Raw genomic sequence first — 21,853 nt, forward strand, 5'->3', positions numbered from 1 at the left:
CTATCACCCCTCAATTTAAAGCAATGTCCCTTTGTGCTAGCCATCGCCATCCATGGAAAAAGGCTCTCACTGTCCAACCTATCTAACCCTCTGGTTATCTTGTATATTTTAATTAAATCGCCTCTCAACCTTCTTCTCTCCAATGAAAACAGCCTCAAGTCCCTCAGCCTTTCCTCATAAGACCTTCCCTCCATACCAGGCAACATTCAAGTAAATCTCCTCTGAACCCTTTCCAAAGCTTCCACATCCTTTCTATAATACTGTGTCCAGAACTGGACGCAATACTCCAAATGTGGCCGCATCAGAGTTTTGTACAGCTGCAGCATGATCTCATGGTTCCGAAACTCAATCCCTCTACCTATAAAAGCTAACACACCGTATGTCTTCTTAACAACCCTTTCAAGCTGGGTGGAAACTTTCAAGGATCTATGTACATAGACACAGAGATCTCTCTGCTCACTGATATTACCAAAAATCTTACCATTAACCCAATACTCTGCATTCCTATTACTCCTTCCAAAGTGAATCACCTCACACTTATCCGCATTAAGCTTATCTCTGGCTCTCTGTAACTGACAACATCCTTTGTCACTATCCACAACTCTACCAACCTTAATGTAATCTGCAAATTTACTAATCCATCCTTCTATGCCTTCATCAAGGTCATTTATATAAATGACAAATAACAGTGGACCCAAAACAGATCCTTGTGGTACCCCACTAGTAACTGAACTCCAAGATGAATACTTCCCATCAACCACTACCCTCTGTCTTCTTTCAGCTAGCCAATTTCTGATCCAAACTGCCACATCACCCTCAATCCCATACCTCCGTATTTTGTGCAATGGCCTACTATAGGGAACCTTATCAAACAATACACACATCAACCGCTTTACCCTCATCTGCTTGTTTGGCCATCTTCTCAAAGAACTCAATAAGGTTTGTGAGGCACGACCTACCCTTCTCAAAACCATGTCGACTATCACGAATCAACTTATTCCTCTCTATATGATTATAAATCTATCTCTTATAACCCTTTCCAACACTTTACCCACAACCGAAGTAAGGTTCACAGGTTTGTCTTACTTCCCTTCTTGAACAAGGGAACAACTGAGTCACAATTAAGTAGAATGGATGGCTTTGAGGTATGTAGAGAAGAGGTGTTGGAAATTCTGGAAAGGGTGAAAATAGATAAGTCCCCTGGGCCTGATAGCATTTATCCTAGGATTCTCTGGGAAGCAAGGGAGGAGATTGCAGAGCCATTGGCCTTGATTTTTATGTCCTCGTTGTCTACAGGAGTAGTGCCAGAAGATTGGAGGCTAGCAAATGTGGTTCCCTTGTTCAAGAAGGGGAGTAGGGATAACCCTAGTAACTATAGGCCGGTGAGTCTCACTTCTGTTGTGGGCAAAATCTTAGATCTAAGGGATAGGATTTATGAACATCTGGATAGGAATAATGTGATCAAGGATAGTCAGCATGGTTTTGTGAAGGGCAGATCGTGCCTCACAAACCTTATTGAATTCTTTGAGAAGGTGGACGAGGGAAAAGCGGTAGATGTGGTGTATATGGATTTTAGTAAGGCGTTTGATAAGGTTCCCCATGGTAGACTACTGCAAAAAATACGGAGGTATGGCATTGAGGGTGAGTTGGAGGTTTGGATTAGGAGTTGGCTGGCTGGAAGAAGGCAGAGGGTAGTAGTTGATGGCAAAGGTTCATCTTGGAGTGCCGTCACTAGCGGTGTTCCGCAAGGATCTGTTTTGGGACCATTGCTGTTTGTCATTTTTATAAATGACCTGGAGGAGGGGTTAGAAGGTTGGGTGAGCAAGTTTGCGGATGATACGAAAGTCGGAGGAGTTGTAGACAGTGAGGAAGGATGTGTCAGGTTACAGCGGGATATAGATAAGCTGCAGAACTGGGCAGAAAGGTGGCAAATGGAGTTCAATGTAGCTAAGTGTGAGGTGATTCACTTTGGTAAGAGTAACAAAAAGATGGGGTACTGGGCTAATGGTCGGATACTTGGTAGTGTGGATGAGCAGAGGGATCTTGGTGTTCATGTACACAGATCTTTGAAAGTTGCCACCCAGGTAAATAGTGTGGTGAAGAAGGCATATGGCGTACTGGCCTTTGGTAGAGGAATTGAGTTCCGGAGTACTGAGGTCATGTTGCAGTTGTATAAGACTCTGGTGCGGCCGCATCTGGAGTATTGTGTGCAGTTTTGGTCGCCATACTATAGGAAGGATGTGGAGGCACTGGAACGGGTGCAGAGGAGGTTTACCAGGATGTTGCCTGGTATGGTAGAAAGATCGTATGAGGAAAGGCTGAGGCACTTGGGGTTGTTTTCATTGGAGAAAAGAAGGTTTAGGGGTGACTTGATAGAGGTGTACAAGATGATTAGGGGTTTAGATAGGGTCGACAGTGAGAATCTTTTTCCACATATGGAGTCAGCTATTACAAGGGGGCATAGCTTTAAATTAAGGGGGGGTAGGTATAGGACAGATGTTAGGGGTAGGTTCTTTACTCAGCAAGTCGTGAGTTCATGGAATGCCCTGCCAGTAGCAGTGGTGGACTCTCCCTCATTATGGGCATTTAAGCGGGCATTGGATAGGCATATGGAGGATAGTGGGCTAGTGTAGGTTAGGTGGGCTTGGATCGCCGCAACATTGAGGAACGAAGGGCCTGTACTGCGCTGTATTCTTCTATGTTCTAACATTTGCTATCCTCCAGTCTTCTGGCACTGTAGACAATGATGACATAAAGATCAAAGCCAAAGGCTCAACAATCTCCTCCCTGGCTTCCCAGAGAATCCTAGGATAAATCCCATCTAGCCCAGGGGACGTATCTATTTTTACACTTTCCAGAATTGCTAACATGTCCTCCTTATGCACCTCAATCCCATCTCGTCTCATACCTGTATCTCAATATTCTCCTCGACAACATTGTCTTTTTCTAGTGTGAATACTGACGAAAAATATTCACTTAGCACTTACCCTATCTTCTCTGACTCCACGCACAACTACCCATTACTATGCTTGAATGGTCCTAATCATTCTTTAATTCTTGATATAGCTATAGAAAGCCTTAGGGTTTTCCTTGATCCTTTTCAATAATGACTTCTCATGTCCACTCCTGGCTCTTCTTAGTTCTTTCATTAGGTCTTTCCTGGCTAACTTTTAATTCTTAAGTGCCCTAACTGAGCCATCACATCTCATCTTAACATAAGATTTCTTCTTCCTCTTGACAAGAGATTCAACTTACTTAGTAAACCATGGCTCCCATGCACGACAACTTCCTCCCTGCTTGACTGGTACCTACTTATCAAGGACCCATAATAGGTGGTCTTTGAATAAACTCCACATTTCAATTGTGCCCAACCCCTGCAGTTTCCTTTCCATCCTATGCATCCTAAATCTTGCCTAATTGCATTGTAATTGCCTTTCTCCCAGCTATAATTCTTGCCTTGCAGTATATACCTATCCGTTTCCATCACTAAAGTAAACATAACCGAATTGTGGTCACTATCACCGAAGTGCTCACTACCTCCAAATCTAACACCTGGCTGGGTTCATTATCCAATACGAAATCTAATGTGGACTCGCCCCTTGTTGACCTGTCTACATATGTGTCAGGAAACTCTCCAGCACACATTGGACAAAAACTGACCCATCTGAAGTACTTGAACGATGGTATTCCCCGTCATTATTTGAAAGTTAAAGTCCCATAACAACTACCCTGTCACTCTCACTCCTATCGAGGATCATCTTTGCTGTCCTATCCTCTACATCTCTGGAACTATTTGGAGGCCTATAGAAAATTCCCAACAGGATAACTTCTCCTTTCCGGTTTCTAACCTCAACCCATACTACTTCAGTAGACGAGTCCTCAAATGTCCTTTCTGCAATCATAATACTGTCCTTGACTAACAGTGCCACACTAACCCTTCTTTTTCCATTTTCTCTGTTCTTACTGAAACATCTAAATCCCGGAACCTGCAATAACCACTCCTGTCCCTGCTCTACCCATGTCTCCAAAATGGCCACAACATCAAAATCCTAGGTACCAACCCATGCTGCAAGTTCACCCACCTTATTCCAGATGCTCCAGGTGTTGAAGTAGACACACTTCAAACAAACTTCTTACCTGCCGGTGCCTTCATGCTATCTTGAAATATTAGGATCTGACTTCTCTACTGTCATCCTCCCATATCTCGAAATACAATTTCGGTTCCAATCCCCCGCTGAATTAGTCTAAATCCACCTGAAGAGCATTAGCAAATTTCTCCTTCAGGATGTTGGTATCCCTCTGGTTCAGGTGAAGACCGGCCTGTTTGTAGAGGTCTTACCTACCCCGGAAAGAGCTCCAATTATCCAGGAATCCAAAACTCTCCCTCCCACACCATCCCTGTAGCCACATGTTCAACCCCTCTCCCTATTCCTTGCCTCACTAGCATGTGGCATGGGCAACAAAGCAGAGGTAACAACTCTGTTTGTTCTAGCTCTAAGCTTCCACCCTAGCTCCCTGAATTTCTGCTTTAAATCCCCATCTCTCTTCCTACCTATGTCGCTTGTTCATATCTAGGGACTGCCTGTACTGACCTATTACTTCAGGAATTGGTGTGTGGTTCAGTGTTAAATACATCTGTACAGCGTCAATTCAGTTCCTCGTGGGCATCAGTTCACAGTTTAATCTTAGTACCAACTAGAAATCTTCAATGGATAAGTCAGAGAAGTTATAGTTGTAGAAAACAGAAAATTAAGATTTTTCCTTCTCAGGATGTCATTGCACTAACATTACTTTTGTCAGGCTGTTCATTTTGTGAATTTAGTGAACCTCACCAATCTTTTCTCTAGCTGTTTGTTTGCAGAAAAGCTGTTTACCTTCCAGTTTGAGGCAAAGTTATTGACTTATAACATTAATTCTGTGTCTCCACAGATGCCGCCTGACCTAATCATTTGCTTGTGTGTTTTTTATTTGTCAGCTTTCCAAGTGAACAGCTACAAGCAATTGGGATAAAATACATCAAGCCCTGTCCAAACAACTGCATATCCAGCAAGAGTCACTAGACCGTGATTAAAAGTGATAACTCTAGCTGATTATTCCTAAATGTAAGGGAGCAAATCAAATAAAGTGCTCAACAAGCAGTTCTTAACAACATCAGTTAACTGCTAATTATAACATTTTAGATTGGGAATCTCCTGCAACAAATGGATTAGGTGCAAGTGTAGGCCACTTGACCCCCCCCCCAGCTTTCCCTGCCACTCAATAAGATCATGGTCGATCAGATTCTTGCTTAAACTCAATTGCTTTTCATCTCTTTGCTCATTAAGAATCTATCACAGTCATAAAAATACTCAGACTCTGCTTCCACTACCTTTTGAAGAGTAGTTCCAAAGGCTCTCTGAAAAAAAATATTTTAATCTCTGTCTCAAATGGGCAACTCCCTATTTTCAGACGGTGACAACCTAGTTCTAGAATCTCAAGGATAACCAGTTTCTCCACAGCTACTCAGGAACTTATTCTTCCAAGTTTCAAATATACAAGCAGAGCCTATCCAACCTTTTCTCGAAGGCAACTTGCTCTTTCCAGATATCAATCTAGCAAATCTTTTCTGAGCTGCTTACAACTTATTTACATTTTCCCAAAAAGAGATCCACAGTGAACACTACTCCAGATGTGGTTTTACCAATGCCATATATTACTGACACATAACATCCCTTCTTTATTTTCTAATTACTTGCTATACTGACACACAAACCTTTTGTAATACATGCAGTAGGAGACTCCGATCCTTCTGCATCTGAGTGGTGTACAGTATCACCTTTTTGATAATGTTTCTTTTTATTCTTACATAGGAATATATTCACAGGAATATGCCACTTAACCCATTGAGCTTGTTCCATCATTCAACGAGATCATGCCTGATCTTGTTTCAGATTTAACACTAACAACTAATCTAGCAAACAGTCATTTGTGGAAGAGAATTCCAAATCTCTCCCACCCTTTGTGTGTAGAATTCCTTCCTAACATCTCTCCTCAATGCTCTGGCCATAATTCTTAAACAATGTCCCCTAGATCTAGAATCCCCAACCAATGGAAATAGATTGTCTTTTCTGTTAGTAACCTGAATGAAGGCTTTGATCAGAACGCCCATTAACCTTCTAAATTCAAGAGAAAACAGGCCTGCTTTATATAATCTCTCCCCAAAGCTCTGACTCAAGAGTGGCACGGTGGCTCAGTGGTTAGCACTGCTGCCTCACAGCGCCAGGGATCTGAGTTCAATTCCAGCCTCGGGCTACTATCTGTGTGGAGTTGGCACATTCTCTCAGTGTCTGCATTGGTTTCCCCTGGGTGCTCCAGTTTCCTCCCACAATCCAAAGATGTGCAAGTTAGGTGAATTGGCTATCCTAAATTGCACATAGTGTTCAGGGATAAATAGGTTAGGTGCATTAGTTAGGGATAAATGTAGAGCAATAGGGTAGGAGAATGGAGCTGGGTGGGTTACTCTTTGGAGGGTCAGTGCAGACATGTTGGGCCAAATGGCCTGTTTCCACACTGTAGGGATTCCATGATTAACCCCTAAAGCGCAGATATCATTCTTGTAAACCTATGTTATACTCCTTTGAAAGGACAATAAATACTTCCTAAGGTATGGTGCCCAGATTTGCTTACAGTACTCCAAGTAGGTTCAGCCGGGATTTTGTAAGGCTGCAGCATAACATCTGTGTTTTGTATTCCAGTCCTTCAGATATAAAGGCCAGCATTCTATTTATCATCTTGATTTTTTTTGCCCTTGTTCCGAGCATTTTAAAGGTCTATCCACCTGAACCCCCAAGTCATTTTGGGTATCCATTGTATTTAATTTCATACCATCTGGAAATCTATTCATTTTTTGGGTTCAAATCGATAACCTCACATTTGCTAATGTTGAACTCCATCTGCCAGTTTTGCTCCCTCACCTAGTCTATCAACATTTCTGCAATTTTATGCTATCACCTACAACCGCCTAATATTGTCTGGTCAGCAATTTTGGATAGATGACTTTTGATACCATTATCTAGTCTGTCTAAAATGGCAATTTCACATGATACTCAATTTGCCAGATTTTTATCCATTCGCTTAACTATCTAAATCCCGTTGTAGCCTCATGTCCTCTTCACAATTTACTTTCTTTGTGTCGTCAGCAAATTTAGCAAACACAGCTTTGGTTATTTCAAATAGAACATTCATACAAATTGTAAAAGTTGAGGCCTCAGCACTGATTCCTGTGACACGCCAATAATTATACTTTTCCAACCAGAAAGTGACCCATTTATGATATACTATGTTCTCAATGAACTATCAATCTTTTATCTGCCACTAAGTTACCCCATACACCGTGAGCTTTTATTTTCCTCAATAACCTTCATAATTAAGAATTGAGCAGAAGGATTATGCTTAATGAAATCAATCCATAGTTGTAACATGGAAGCAAATCACAAAGTTAGACATATCTTCAAATACTGAGCCATTTCAGATATCATACATACATTGTTAGAGCTCTGTGATGTAATCTTCTTAATGATAACTGCAAAGGTAACCCAGTCTGTGTCCTCCAGCTTTTCAAGTTTCGAACGCAATTGGGAGACCCGGATCAGCTTTCGGCCATGCATTTTTCTCTCCATCTCTGTTGATGAAACAATGGGGTTCCTGGTGAAAGAAGTAACATTACAACTTAATTTCACTGTTAGTGTTCAATTTACTGGAGTAAGTATATTAGTGAAAATCACAGTGACAGAGACCAATTTGAATGTCACAGAACACAGACATCTTGAAAGTCAGCAACAACCTTGAATTGTAACCAATGCCCTGAAGGTTGCTTTAGTGATCCCGCAAACTAGGTGCCAACCTAATTTGTTGAATGAGATGCGTATTAGAATATTCCAAGGTTGGACAGCATAAATGCAAGTTCACTCTTCTTGTGGATAGTGCTCCATCTAGTGAAAATGTGAAAGGCTGGAAAAAATTATTTAAACCAACAACAGAATTTTAACATCAATTTTGGGAAAGGGAAGTAAATAAAACAGAAAATCCCTGGGAATCACTCAAAATAAAATATGCTGATTGAGTAGCTTCATGTTCAAGCAGATTTTGTTTCAGACGCCCAGTGATTACTAACCTTTTAGTTCCACAATTTCTGTTCAAACTGACAACCTTCCCAATTTTCTACCAAACTTTCACCGGACACAGCTTTGTGCCAATTACAAATAGTGCAAAGGAGGCCATGGTCCATTGGGTTGCACTGGCTCTCCAAATGAACACCATGACTCTTTGGTGCTTGCCAATCTATTCCCAGGAACAATGAATATTGTTCCTCTTCAAATAATAATTTAATGCCTTTCTGAATGCATTGATTGAAGCTGCCTCCATCACAATTCCAGGCAGAGCACTCCACACCTGAACCACATGCTGGGTGAAAAAGTTATCTCACACATCACATTTGCTTCTTTTGTAAACTGTATTAAATTTGTGCCATCTCATTCTTGATTCTTTCACGAATGGGAATAGTCTCTCCCTGCCAGCTCTGTCTTCATGATTTTGCATCAGTCAAATCTGTTCTTAGTCTTCTGCTCTTCAAGGAAAACTGTCACAATTTTAGCAATCTATTACTATAACTGATGGTTCTCATCCCTGAAACCATTCCCATTAAAACTCTGCACTTTCTAATGTATTCACATCCCTCTTTCTGTGCACAATACTCCAGTTTAAGTCTAACTCTTATCTTATTCCTCGTTCATGGAATGATAGCACTGCTACCTAGTCCAGCATTTATCATCCACCCTCAAGGGATTAAGAGTCAGCCACACTGCTATGGATCTGAAATATAGGCAGGCCAGACCAGGTAAGGATGGTAGATCTCCTCCCTTAAATCAGATGTTTTTTATAACAACAATCGGCGATGATTACATTGTTGCCATTCAGCTAGTTTATTATGAGATATTTTCAGTGAATTCAAACATCTGCTCTGCTGGGATCTCTCCAGAACTCTTATAATCAATGCTACTAATAAAGTCTTGGATGCTATATGCTTTATTAACTGTTCTTGCCAGCTATCCTACAACCTTTAATGACTTTTGCACATATACATTCATGTCTCTCTGTTCCTGCACAATTTTCAGAGTTGTATCTTTTACTTTGTACTTTCTAAAGTTCTTTCTACCAAAATGTATAATTTCACAACTCTTCACATTGAACTTCACCTGCCATCTATCTTCCACACTAACAACTTGCCAATGGTGTTTTGAAATCATATACTGTATTGCTCAAAGTTTACAATATTTCTCAGTTCTGTACTGTCAACAAACTTTGAAATTACCCCAGTACATCAATTTTCCATGGCTGACATTACAAAGCTGTTTAAAATTAAAATCCATTCCATTTAATTCATATTGTGTATATTTTAATGCTCAAGTTATTGCTTGACTGTGCATGCAAAATCAATATTTAGGTTATTTCAACTTAGCAGATTACAGCAGAGAAGTTCCACAATACTGATAAAATTGGATATCTGTTTTTGAGTAATACTTTTTGCATATGGACCTCCTTTAAAAGAAAATGGTTTGTTTCTCAGAGATCTGTTAATATACTCTGCCCTTAAATATGATAGCATGTTCTGTTAGCTGACTGACATTCATGCCACTCTCTTTATGGTTCACAAAAAGGAATGCAGTCATCCACACTCAAACAATGAGATGCTACCAACAGGAATTTAACTCATTAAGTTTGCAGGGTAATCTATCACAGCATGTAGAAATGTCTGAGCAAATCTCTCTAAATTAGTGAGTGCAGTCATCAACTGAAAGACCAAAATGTGGATTTTTAATATTCAGAGACATTCAGGAGTAAACATCAATTACCCTCTACAATTAAACATTGAAAGAAAGAATTGTTTTCATTTGCAAGCAAATATTTTCATTTTCAACACTGTATTGCACTTTACCTTTAAAAGGCACACAAACATAACAAAAATATTGTGAAATTCGTAAACAATTCAAGTTTATTTGTTATACTGTTTGGCTACCTCAAAAGACACAGAGGGCACAGTCAAATATAACTAGAGAAGAAAGTGGAGTAATATTTCAGCAAAAAAACCCAAGTAAAGAAGTAATGATATTTAACATTATGAAAGAAACCACATTATTCAGAAACAATTACTGTACCTCAGCCTCAAGCCAGAGAATTTATCCACAGCTATGTCTGAATTTGTGGACCTTGAGGTTCCTGGCCTTTCGTAATCTCCTGCTGCAGGAAATTCCTGATGCATGGTATTGGATTTGTTGCTGGTTTTCAGAGGCTGAAGTACCTGCCTACCTCCAGGCTGTGTTTGGATCGGATCTCTTATCTTTGTGACTGGGAGAAGAATATCATTAAATGCAACCTCCTGCTATTAAAATCATAAATCAATAGACACAACATATATTACTTTTGAAGTGTATTGCTTGAGATTCAAAGGCAACCACTCCTTCCACTGACAGAGATGGTTCAGCATCCCATCCAAATTAGGATTTCTTGTTGTAGAGATTCCTCTTCTCCAATGTATGCATCACTCTCACTGTCTTATCAGAACTTTTCCACCCTTAAAAAGCTCTCTGTCCACCTTCATCAAAGGAGTATCTTCCTCCTTCTCTCCTATTTGTTTCCCACAGATGCTTACTCTTTTCTATTTCTTTCTCCATCCTCAAGGGGATCTTTCTCCCCCTCCACAAAATAGATGCATATTTTATGATCTCCATTCCGAAAGCTGCAGCATATATTAAACATAGGCTCAGAATTTCTTAATGAGAGGCCCATCAATGGAGTAAAGTTTTTTAACTATGTTATCTGGTTATCTATAAGTCAAATTATCAGTCAATTATATATTATCAGTCAAATTAAGTGTTCAATTCTTAAAGTGCATAATCCCAAGTATTAAAATCAAATTGCATGACCATCTACTTAGCATGTGATACGTTAGATGCAGAGCCAGGCAGTAAACATTAAATACTATAATGAATACTGCTTCAAAATGTTGTATTACGTACGTTAAAAATTGAACACGTACGTGCACTACAGTACTAAACATTATGTAGAGCATTAGAGAGATACAGCACAGAGACTTGTCTGCGCCAAGCATCCTAAATCTGACCGAGTCCCATTTGCCAGCATTTGGCCTATATCCCTTTAAACCTTTCCTATTCATGTACCCATCCAGATGCCTTTTAAATGTTGTAATTGTACCTGCCTCCACAACTTCCTCTGGCAGCTCATTGCATACATGCACTACCCCCTTCTCACCTTAAACTTAAGCCCTCTAATTTTGGACTCTCCAAGCCCAGGACAACGATGTTTGCTATTCACCCGATCCATACCCCTCATTATATTCATCAGTATGATACTAAATCATATCCAAATAGAGAAATGCTGACCCTGTTTAGACTACTTACTAAATATGATTTGGTAAATAGTACAAATGAAAAACTATATAACATATACAGCACTTCACCAGAATACCAACACAATGATATAATTTCCATACAACAATGTCCATTATGTCCTGTAACATATAACAGATACCTATTTTAGAATCATTTCATTTAATTTTAACATTGCAATATATTTAATTAAATTAAGAAATAGGAGTATAAGAAACAGATTATCTGGAGAATAATTGACATCCTGCAGTTTTACATTGGTGCCCAAATTGATTCAGTTATCCAACGTTTTCTTCAAAGATTTCCATTTGGTGATTAACACACAAAGTATACCTGTAACTGCTGTCCCTGTTTGTCATCGTCTAATAGTTACATAGATAAGAATCAGAGACAGCAATCCACAGGAGGTGGATACACTGAGTTGCAGTTCAGGTTTTAAAAGAAAATCATCTGTCAAGACTTCAATGGAAAGCTGATGAAATGTATAAGGAAATATTAACTTCACAAAAATAACTGAAAAACGTCATTGCTTTACAGATATTTAAAATACATCCAAGTGGTCCAATGTGACAATTTTTTTAAACAATAGAGTAAAATCTATCACTATTTCAACTATATATCAAATTTGAAATAGCTAAATTAGCAACTACCTAGCATCCTATAAAAAAAACAATACAACTTGCGTCGTTCAAAGGTAATTATTCATATAACACAAGTACGTGCAGGCATCTTCAGACAATTCGTTTGTATAGCACCAGGGGTAACAACCTGCAACAAGGTGAAAAAGCAGGGCTTCCATGAATTACTGTAGTAGGTCTCAGGATTGAAACTGTGCTGTTGGCATCATTTCATACCACACCCTAATCATCTAATCAACAGACACCCTGTCCTTGAGAGGAAAATAAAATCCAAAATACTTCATTTTTTTAAGGCTTCTGAGCAAAGCAACTGCCTTGACTACTCTTCAGCATTTTTACTTTAATGCTATCCTGCCTCAGTTTGGGTTGTAAAGTATACAATACGTGCTCCATTAAGAATGAAGAAAATGTCAAATTGATAACTTTGGTCAGCAATGGATTTTGTTCAAACATATGCAGGCTTCTGCTGCTGAATGCGTTAAAAGAGGCAGTTTACAGAATAAAATGCTGGGTCTATTCAGTTTAGAAGTGCACACATTTAGGGCTGATTTGATAAAGAGTTAAATAAACGAACTGGAAGGTCTTGTTGTGCAATGGGTAATATGCCTGACTCAGAACCAGAAGTTCTGAGTTTCAATCCCACCTTAGAACTTGATGGCCAAGAACCATGCATACATAACACAGACAAACAGGTCAAGCATCATCCTGCAAATCTTTCTAACACGAGACAAATGGCAAAAGTTGGAGAGATTCCTGGTCAGAAATGTAATGGAAATACATTTGGAGTCTCCACCCTCATTATCCATTGTTACAAGATGCATGTTGTACTCGGGCTAACACACTACACTACTGCAAATGAATTAAGTGTTGCTATTGCACAATCTCAATTTAATATACTGGGAATTACATTACTATCGTGGGCATAGATATAAAACATATCAAAGGAGTAGAGGCTACACATTAGATTGTTCTTCCCTTTTCAATGATTAATGAGCCTTGGAAGTGTATCATCAGCCTGCGCCATTATTCAGCAAACCCGTTCACAAAAAATAAAAGAGAAAGAGATGGATCAGCTTTACAATAAGTAAGTGTAGTACCACAATCTATATATCATCTATAATCTTCTTCACTAGTTTACCTATCAAAGAGGGTTGGACAGACTTTTCCAGATTCTGCATCTCAAACAGGTCTTGGGGTTTTGGCAAATGCAAGGCTGCTGGTATTTAGAGGTTTTCTAACCACATTGCCTCCCACATGACAGCAACATGAGGCAGGCCTAATGGACCAGATAGTGTTTTGATGCTTGCAATTTTTGCACATTTGTATATAAATATAATTTCAATAAACAAGAAATCGGTGGATCAATTACCTGCTGTTGGATTTGTAGGTTCTTGGGCCATGTGAGACTTAGTTTTCAACAAGCCATTTTTAGGATTGGGAGTGGGCATACACAGAGCTTCCTGAAAAGATGTGCTTTCTTTTATACTCTGAACAGTACATGCGCCTTTACCTGTTGAAATGATAACAGTTAAAATAAAACAACTTTAAAATGAGTAAATAAAAGTCTATGATTGGAACAGTGAAAAAAAGTAACGGGAATAGAACCACAAAGAGAGCCTCTGGACCAGCATTCCTCGGCAGGATAACTTCACAGTCAATTTAATGCACAAGTGCAACCTCTATATCTGTGTGGTATCAGGATCCACTATATTAGTCTGGTCAGTACATTCAGTGATAAGCCCTGCTGTTACATGAATTGGTTCCGACTTGGATTAAAATTCTATCTAAATTATGAGGTCAAAGTCTGATTTCTGAAAAACGTCGATTTTCCTGCAACCTCCAAGTCACAGTGTAAATTAAACACGAATTTTATAACAACTTGTGTGAGTTGAAACTTCTAAATGCCGAACAGAACAAAGTGGCCACGCAAAAATGGAATTAAATCAGAGCAGTAAGTTTTGCTAACAGGCTTATGCTCCCACATGAAGGTTGCAGTGTTCCAATCATGAATCTATCCAGTTTATAATTTAAAGTACTGCAAAACGTCTCCAAATAGACAAATTTCAAGTCATATCTGGAAAGATGCCAAAGGAAAATTAAACTGCATCTATGGGCCGTATACCAATTTCCACAAACAGTAGTTTGCTGATGGAATAAAGTAACATGAGGTATCTAGAAACTGAAACCCTTTTGCACCGTTTCACTCAGTCAGGTTTCCTTTACAGGGACCACTCAATAAGCTCCTCAGCATGCCATCTTACACTTGCACAATACCTGGTGTTTTCAGCTTGTTTTCAGGTGACGTTTTTGCAGATCGAACGACAGATTTTGGACCACCTGTAACCTTTGCAAATTCCCTCTGTAACTTTTCCATCTGTTGCTTCATCTGTTCCAGTTCAGCTTTGTTTAATAAAAAGGATACTTAAGGAAGCATCTCAAATAACATAAATATAAATTTTATTTGATTTTGCAAAGAGTTTAGTATTTATGAATTCATCTTCTGTCTGTTCAAAGCAAAGCAATCTCCATAAAACAGAAAACTTTCCCACGACAGCTTCTCATCAGTGATGGAAAATAAATGTAACTTCTTGAGTTTTACTCAAGATGCATACATATGTTGAATACTTCATTGCAATTATGCAAGAAAAAATGTATTTGCTCCTGCTATTCATTCTTTTATAGCAGATACTACAGGATTTACTTGTCTTGCATATCAATATTCAGAATAATCATTGTATAAACAGGAATATCACAAGGTGTTTCAGTTTGAAACAAAGAAATTCGTATTCCAATTATTTAAAACAGACAATAAAACGGCAAAATATTGCTAGATTTCATGTGGCAGATAAACAAAAATATTTAGTGTATCGTAGAATCATAGAGATGTACAACATAGAAACAGACCCTTCGGTCCAACCCATTCATGCCAACGAGATACCCCAACCCAATCTAGTCTCACCTGCCAGCACCCAGCCCGTACCCCTCCAAACCCTTCCTATTCATATACCCATCCAAATGCCTCTTAAATGTTGCAATTGTACCAGCCTCCACCACTTCCTCTGGCAGCTCATTCCATACACGTACCACCCTCTGTGTGAAAAAGCTGCCCCGTAGGTTTCTTTTATATCTTTCCCCTCTCACCCTAAACCTATGCTCTCTAGTTCTGGACTCCCCGACCCCAGGGAAAAGACTTTGCCTATTTACCCTATCCATGCTCCTCATAATTTTGTAAACCTCTATAAGGTCACCCCTCAGCCTCTGACGCTCCAGGATGTTCAGCCTCTCCCCATAGCTCAAATCCTCCAACCCTAGCAACATCCTTCCAAGTTTTCCAACATCGTTCTGATCGGAAGGAGACCACAATTTCTCGCAACATTCCAACAGTGGCCTAACCAATGCCCTGTACAGCCGCAACATGACCTCCCAACTCCTGTACTCAATACTCTGACCAATAAAGGAAACCATACCAAACACCTCCTTCACTATCCTATCTACCTGCGACTCCACTTTCAAGGAGCTATGAACCTGCACTCTCAGGTCTCTTTGTTCAGCAACATTCCCTAGGACCTTACCATTAAGTGTATAAGTCCTGCAATGATTTGCTTTCCCAAAATGCAGCACCTCGCATTTATCTGAATTATACTCCATCTGCCACCTCTCAGCCCATCGGGTCAAGATCCTGTTGTAATCTGAGGTAACCCTCTTCGCTGTCCACTACACCTCCAATTTTGGTGTCATCTGCAAACTTACTAACTGTACCTCTTATGCTCGCATCCAAATCATTTATGTAAATGACAAAAAGTAGAGGACGCAGCACCGATCCTTGTGGCACTCCACTGGTCACAGGCCTCCAGTCTGAAAAACAACCCTCCACCCCCATCTTCTATATTTGAGCCAGTTCTGTATCCTTGTGGCTAGTTCTGCCTGTATTCCATGAGATCTAACCTTGCTAACCAATCTCCCATAGGGAACCTTGTCGAACGCCTTACTGTAGTCCATATAGATCAGATCTACCGCTCTGCCCTCATCAATCCTCTTTGTTACTTCTTCAAAAAACTCAATCAAGTTTGTGAGACAGGATTTCCCACACGCAAAGCCGTGTTGACTATCCCTAATCAGTCCTTGCCTTTCCAAATACATGTATACCCTGTCCCTCAGGATTCCCTCCAACAACTTGCCCACCACTGAGGTCAGGCTCACCGATCTATAGTTCCCTGGCTTATCCCTAATCAGTCCTTGCCTTCCCAAATACATGTATACCCTGTCCCTCAGAATTCCCTCCAACAACTTGTCCACCACCGACATCAGGCTCAATGGTCCATAGTCCCCTGGCTTGTCCTTACCACACTTCTTAAACAGTGGCACCATGTTAGCCAACCTCCAGTCTTCCAGCGCCTCACCTGTGACTATCAATGATACAAATATCTCAGCACGAGGCCCAGCAATCATGTCTCTAGCTTCCCACAGAGTTCTAGGGAACACCTGATCAGGTCCTGGGGATTTATCCACCCTTACCTGTTTCAAGACATCCAGCACTTCCTCCTCTGTAATATGGACATTTTGCAAGATGCCACCATCTATTTCCCTACAGTCTATATCTTCTTTATCCTTTTCCACAGTAAATACCGATGCAAAATACTCGTTTAGTATTTCCCCCATTTTCTGTGGCTCCACACAAAGGCCGCCTTGCTGATCTTTGAGGGGGCCTATTCTCTCTCTAGTTACCCTTTTGTCCTCAATGTATTTGTAAAAGCTCTTTGGATTCTCCTTAATTCTATGTGCCAAAGCTATCTTATGTCCCATTTTTCCCCTCCCGATTTCCCTCTTAACTATACTACTACTTCCTTAACATCATCAAAACAGATTTCTATCCCTAAAGGACATTAGTGAACCAGATGGGATTTTATAACAATTGATAATAGTTTCGTGGTCACTAGTAGTTTTTAATAAAGGATTTTATTCATTGAACTTAAACTCCACCACCAGTTATGGTGGGGTTTGAACCGTTGTCCCCATAGTATTAGTCTGAGCCACTGGAGTACTTTCCCAGTGACATACCACACTCTTTCCCTGTATGGGGGAAATTATTAGTTTATCAATGTGTCTTGTTGCCAACAGAGAAAAAAAGTCACAGCTTATTGTACTGGACTTGCTCGATTTTCAGCTCATGCAACACTAGTTGAATTATCAAATAGACCACAGGCCCCTGATTTTCCTATTCTGTTGTTCTTTTCAAATGTCCTTCTTTAGCAGCAGTAATCCAATCTTGTCTTTTTTTGGATAGGTTGCAGTTAGAAAAAGAAATATAGTAGTGTATTAATTGCAAAATACCTTCCAATTCAACTTTTGATTTTTCTGTCTTTTGATGAGAAATGAGGCATGGTTGGTCAGTTCTCTCCAATGCAATTGCTTCACTCTCCTCCTCTTCTTCCTCCATCATGTCTTCCACATCTCCAAAGAGAGCACTGATTTCCATAGCCTGACCATTGTCCTCATCATCTCCATCAAACAGTTCATCCCATTCGTCAGCATTATCAAGCGATCTCTGCTCTACACTCTGTTCGTCCTGAGAACATCCTGCAATTGTCGTTATTTCTTCCTCATTCTCATCCAGAAGAGATGCCAGTAGAGCCAGATCTTCAGTACCTGTCACCAAGATACATACAAATCAAGAGTTGCAGCTTGGGTTCTAGTTTCAAAACCAATCCAGCTTTAAGAACCGTGGAAGCTGGAAACCTGAAAGAAAAACAGAAATTGCTGGAAAAACTCTGAAGAAGGATCACTGGACTTTAAATGTTATCTCTGCTTTCTCTCAGCACTGCTACCAGTCCTGCAGTTTCTCCAACCATTTCTGTTTTTGCTGCAGCTTAACATATATTTTTCTAGCAAAACTTTGGAAATGCAATTTGTTTTTAAAAAGCACAGAATCATTTCAATGTTAGAATGCTATCAATTCGAATGCTCTTACCTTCCATATTATGACAATATTATGGCCGTGACTTCAGAAAATGCTGTCACACTGAAAATTGGAAACAAATATCAAGAATGAAAACAACTTACTCTGAATAAATCATAAACACAATCCCAGAGCATTTTGTGGATTAACTAACAAACAAACTACTGGATTTCCACTCTGCGCAATGGTTTGAAGGTGTCTTGGTCCTGGATAGGAATAGGCTGCAGATTCACCAGGATTCAAGGCTCAATTACACAGTAACTCTGTTCTAGTGCTGGGTCCATAAAGTGGAGGGCGATTTGGAACACAGAAAGTCTATTAGGTAAAAACAATGACTGCAGATGCTGGAAACCAGATTCTGGATCAGTGGTGCTGGAAAAGCACAGCAATTCAGGCAGCATCCGAGGAACAGGCAAAATCGACGTTTCGGGCAAAAGCCCTTCATCAGGAATATGTCAGTCTCTCCTCCCTGTCCCGCTGTGATCGTGTATAAAAGGTGTTAACTCTTTAAAAATTACCTCAGTCTCTCACCCCAGTCCCGATGTATAAAAACTCTGTAATAATTCCCTCGGTGTCTCTCCCCCAATATATTATATATACACATATTAATATACACATATTAACTCTATAATAATTACCTCAGGGAGTCTCCGCCAGTTTTCGCTCGTTTCCCTTTGGCGCCAAAACATTAAACAGCGTCACCCGCTGACGTAATCACGCTCCACTCCGAGGTCCCGCCCACTGGTAGACTCGATCACCCAGGGACTGGATCACCGAGGGAGCGGACCACCCAGGGACTGGATCACCGAGGGACTGGATCACCGAGGGAGCGGACCACCGAGGGAGCAGACCACCCGGGGACTGGATCACCGAGGGAGCGGACCACCCAGGGACTGGATCACCGAGGGAGCGGACCACCCGGGGACTGGATCACCGAGGGAGCGGACCACCCGGGGACTGGATCACCAAGGGAGCGGACCACCCGGGGACTGGTTCACCGAGGGAGCGGACCACCCAGGGACTGGATCACCGAGGGAGCGGACCACCCGGGGACTGGTTCACCGAGGGAGCGGACCACCCGGGGACTGGATCACCGAGGGAGCGGACCACCCAGGGACTGGATCACCGAGGGAGCGGACCACCGAGGGAGCAGACCACCCGGGGACTGGATCACCCAGGGAGCGGACCACCCGGGGACTGGATCACCGAGGGACTGGATCACCGAGGGAGCGGACCACCCAGGGACTGGATCACCGAGGGAGCGGACCACCCAGGGACTGGATCACCGAGGGACTGGATCACCGAGGGAGCGGACCACCCGGGGACTGGTTCACCGAGGGAGCGGACCACCCGGGGACTGGATCACCGAGGGACTGGATCACCGAGGGAGCGGACCACCCAGGGACTGGATCACCGAGGGAGCGGACCACCCGGGGACTGGATCACCGAGGGACTGGATCACCGAGGGAGCGGACCACCCAGGGACTGGATCACCGAGGGACTGGATCACCGAGGGAGCGGACCACCCAGGGACTGGATCACCGAGTGAGCGGACCACCCGGGGACTGGATCACCGAGGGACTGGATCACCGAGGGAGCGGACCACCCAGGGACTGGATCACCGAGGGACTGGATCACCGAGGGAGCGGACCACCCAGGGACTGGATCACCGAGGGAGCGGACCACCCAGGGACTGGATCACCGAGGGACTGGATCACCGAGGGAGCGGACCACCCGGGGACTGGATCACCGAGGGAGCGGACCACCGAGGGAGCGGACCACCCAGGGACTGGTTCACCAAGGGAGCGGACCACCCGGGGACTGGATCACCGAGGGAGCGGACCACCGAGGGAGCGGACCACCCAGGGACTGGTTCACCGAGGGAGCGGACCACCCAGGGACTGGATCACCGAGGGAGCGGACCACCGAGGGAGCAGACCACCCAGGGACTGGATCACCGAGGGAGCGGACCACCCGGGGACTGGATCACCGAGGGAGCGGACCACCGAGGGAGCGGACCACCCAGGGACTGGTTCACCGAGAGCGGACCACCCAGGGACTGGATCACCGAGGGAGCGGACCACCCAGGGACTGGTTCACCGAGGGAGCGAACCACCCAGGGACTGGATCACTGAGGGAGCGGACCACCCAGGGACTGGTTCACCGAGGGAGCGAACCACCCGGGGACTGGATCACCAAGGGAGCGGACCACCCAGGGACTGGTTCACCGAGGGAGCGGACCACCCGGGGACTGGACCACCCTAGGAATGGATCACCGAGGGAGTGGACCACCCGAGGACTGGATCACTGAGGAAGCAGACCATCCAGGGACTGGATCACCGAGGGAGCGGACCACACGGGGGCTGAATCACCGAGGGACTGGACCACAAGGGGACTGGATCGCCGAGGGAGCGGATCACCCGTGCACTGGATCACCAAGACAGCAGATCACCTGAAGACTGGATTGTTGAGGGAGCAGATTACTCAGAAACTGGAGATTCGATTGCTGAGAGAACAGATTGTCTGGGGATTGGATCATCCCAAGAGCAGATCACTGGACGCAGGATGTCCAAAGGCTGGGTTATTTGATTGGTAGATCACCCAAGGAGGTGGATTGTCCAGGAATCACATTGACCAGGTGTGGATGACCAAGAGGGTAGATCAACTGGGGGCTGGAACATAAAGAGTTTGGATCTCAGGGGATTGGGTCACCCTTGAGATAGCATCACCCAATGGTGGTCAGGAGAATGGATCCCATGGAGACTAAAGAGCAACCAAGGACTTGGCTCACTTAGGGAGTTGATTACATGGAGTGTGGATAGTCTAGTGACTGAATCTCTTAGTGACCAGTTCACTTGGGGAGCAAATGATTGGTATACTGGATCACCAGGAGTATGTTTGACTCAGAAACTGGATCACCAGGAAAAGTTAACATCTGATCGCCTAGGCTCTTGATCTAGTGAAGATTGGGTCACAGAGAGGAGATCACCTCTAGAGTGGATTGCAGATTGAAAACTGATTGAAAACTATATTGTGTATACCGGAATTACATAATGGAACAGAGAGAAAGGATCATAGAGAATGGGTCACATAGAGACACATTCAAATATAGCGAACAGATTTATTGGTCCAGAAATTCCAATCAGGAACTCCGCCACCTGCAACTTCCCCTCCAAACCAGTGACTACCTTGACTTGGAAATATATTGCTGTTTCTTCAGGTCGAAATTCTACAACACCCTCCCTGATAGCATTGTGGGGCAACCTATTGTAGCAGTTTAAGAATGCAGCTCACCCCCTCCTTCTTAAGGGGCAGATAGAGATGGGGCAGTAGATGCTGGCCCAGCCAGTGCTGCCCACACCCCATGAATGAATTAAAAATTTAGAATCCCTATTATTGACCTTGATCAGATTTTTAAAGAAAGATACATTTTAGACTACTTCCAGTCTGCAAATTCCTGGACAAGAAACTTCGGTTGCAAAACAGCAGAGATCTGTCCAGGAATGCTTGGGGAAAGTGAGGACTGTAGATGCTGGAGATCAGAGTTGATAGTGTGGTGTTGGAAGCTTGAAGCCAGCAGAGGATCATTATCAAAATCATATTCAGTTTTCTGACATTGTGTTCTGTGATTTAAATGTTCAGCAGCATAGCCAGTGCTGTGAATGGGTGAGCATATAAGCTAAAGGTGGAGAAGAGAATGAGTACATGGGTCAGGATTGGCAGTGGGGAAGAAGAGTTCAGCAAGGTACCAGGGGTGGGACGGTGGGTATAAGAATGGGTAGAATTCCAGATAAGTGGCTGAGGGTTTAGGGTGA

The 21,853-nt window shown here is 42.5% G+C and overlaps 1 protein-coding gene across 3 annotated transcripts in view; it reads right to left on the minus strand.

The window, feature by feature from the left end:
- The window catches only part of mcm10 (minichromosome maintenance 10 replication initiation factor), a 57,310-nt gene extending 38,613 nt beyond the window's left edge, over positions 1-18,697 (minus strand). For 2 of the 3 annotated variants that reach the window (XR_015761200.1, XM_043714164.2), the window contains exons 1-7: positions 18,677-18,697; positions 18,051-18,101; positions 17,414-17,728; positions 14,357-14,482; positions 13,452-13,592; positions 10,194-10,383; positions 7,524-7,683 (exon numbers count right to left, since the gene is read on the minus strand). Coding sequence is in view for 2 of the 3 variants with exons in the window: in XM_043714164.2 (XP_043570099.2) it covers positions 7,524-7,683; positions 10,194-10,383; positions 13,452-13,592; positions 14,357-14,482; positions 17,414-17,728; positions 18,051-18,057 (939 nt within the window). In the remaining variant the exon portion in view is untranslated. Of the gene's footprint in view, positions 1-7,523; positions 7,684-10,193; positions 10,384-13,451; positions 13,593-14,356; positions 14,483-17,413; positions 17,819-18,050; positions 18,102-18,676 lie in introns of those variants that run through there. The other variant, XM_087999759.1, reaches the window with a different exon arrangement.
- Between the last annotated feature and the right edge of the window lie 3,156 nt (positions 18,698-21,853).

Source organism: Chiloscyllium plagiosum, unplaced genomic scaffold, assembly GCF_037043375.1.
Source record: "Chiloscyllium plagiosum isolate Xiang-an unplaced genomic scaffold, Cpla_swu_hap1 HiC_scaffold_23, whole genome shotgun sequence".
In the NCBI taxonomy this organism is placed as follows: domain Eukaryota; kingdom Metazoa; phylum Chordata; class Chondrichthyes; order Orectolobiformes; family Hemiscylliidae; genus Chiloscyllium; species Chiloscyllium plagiosum.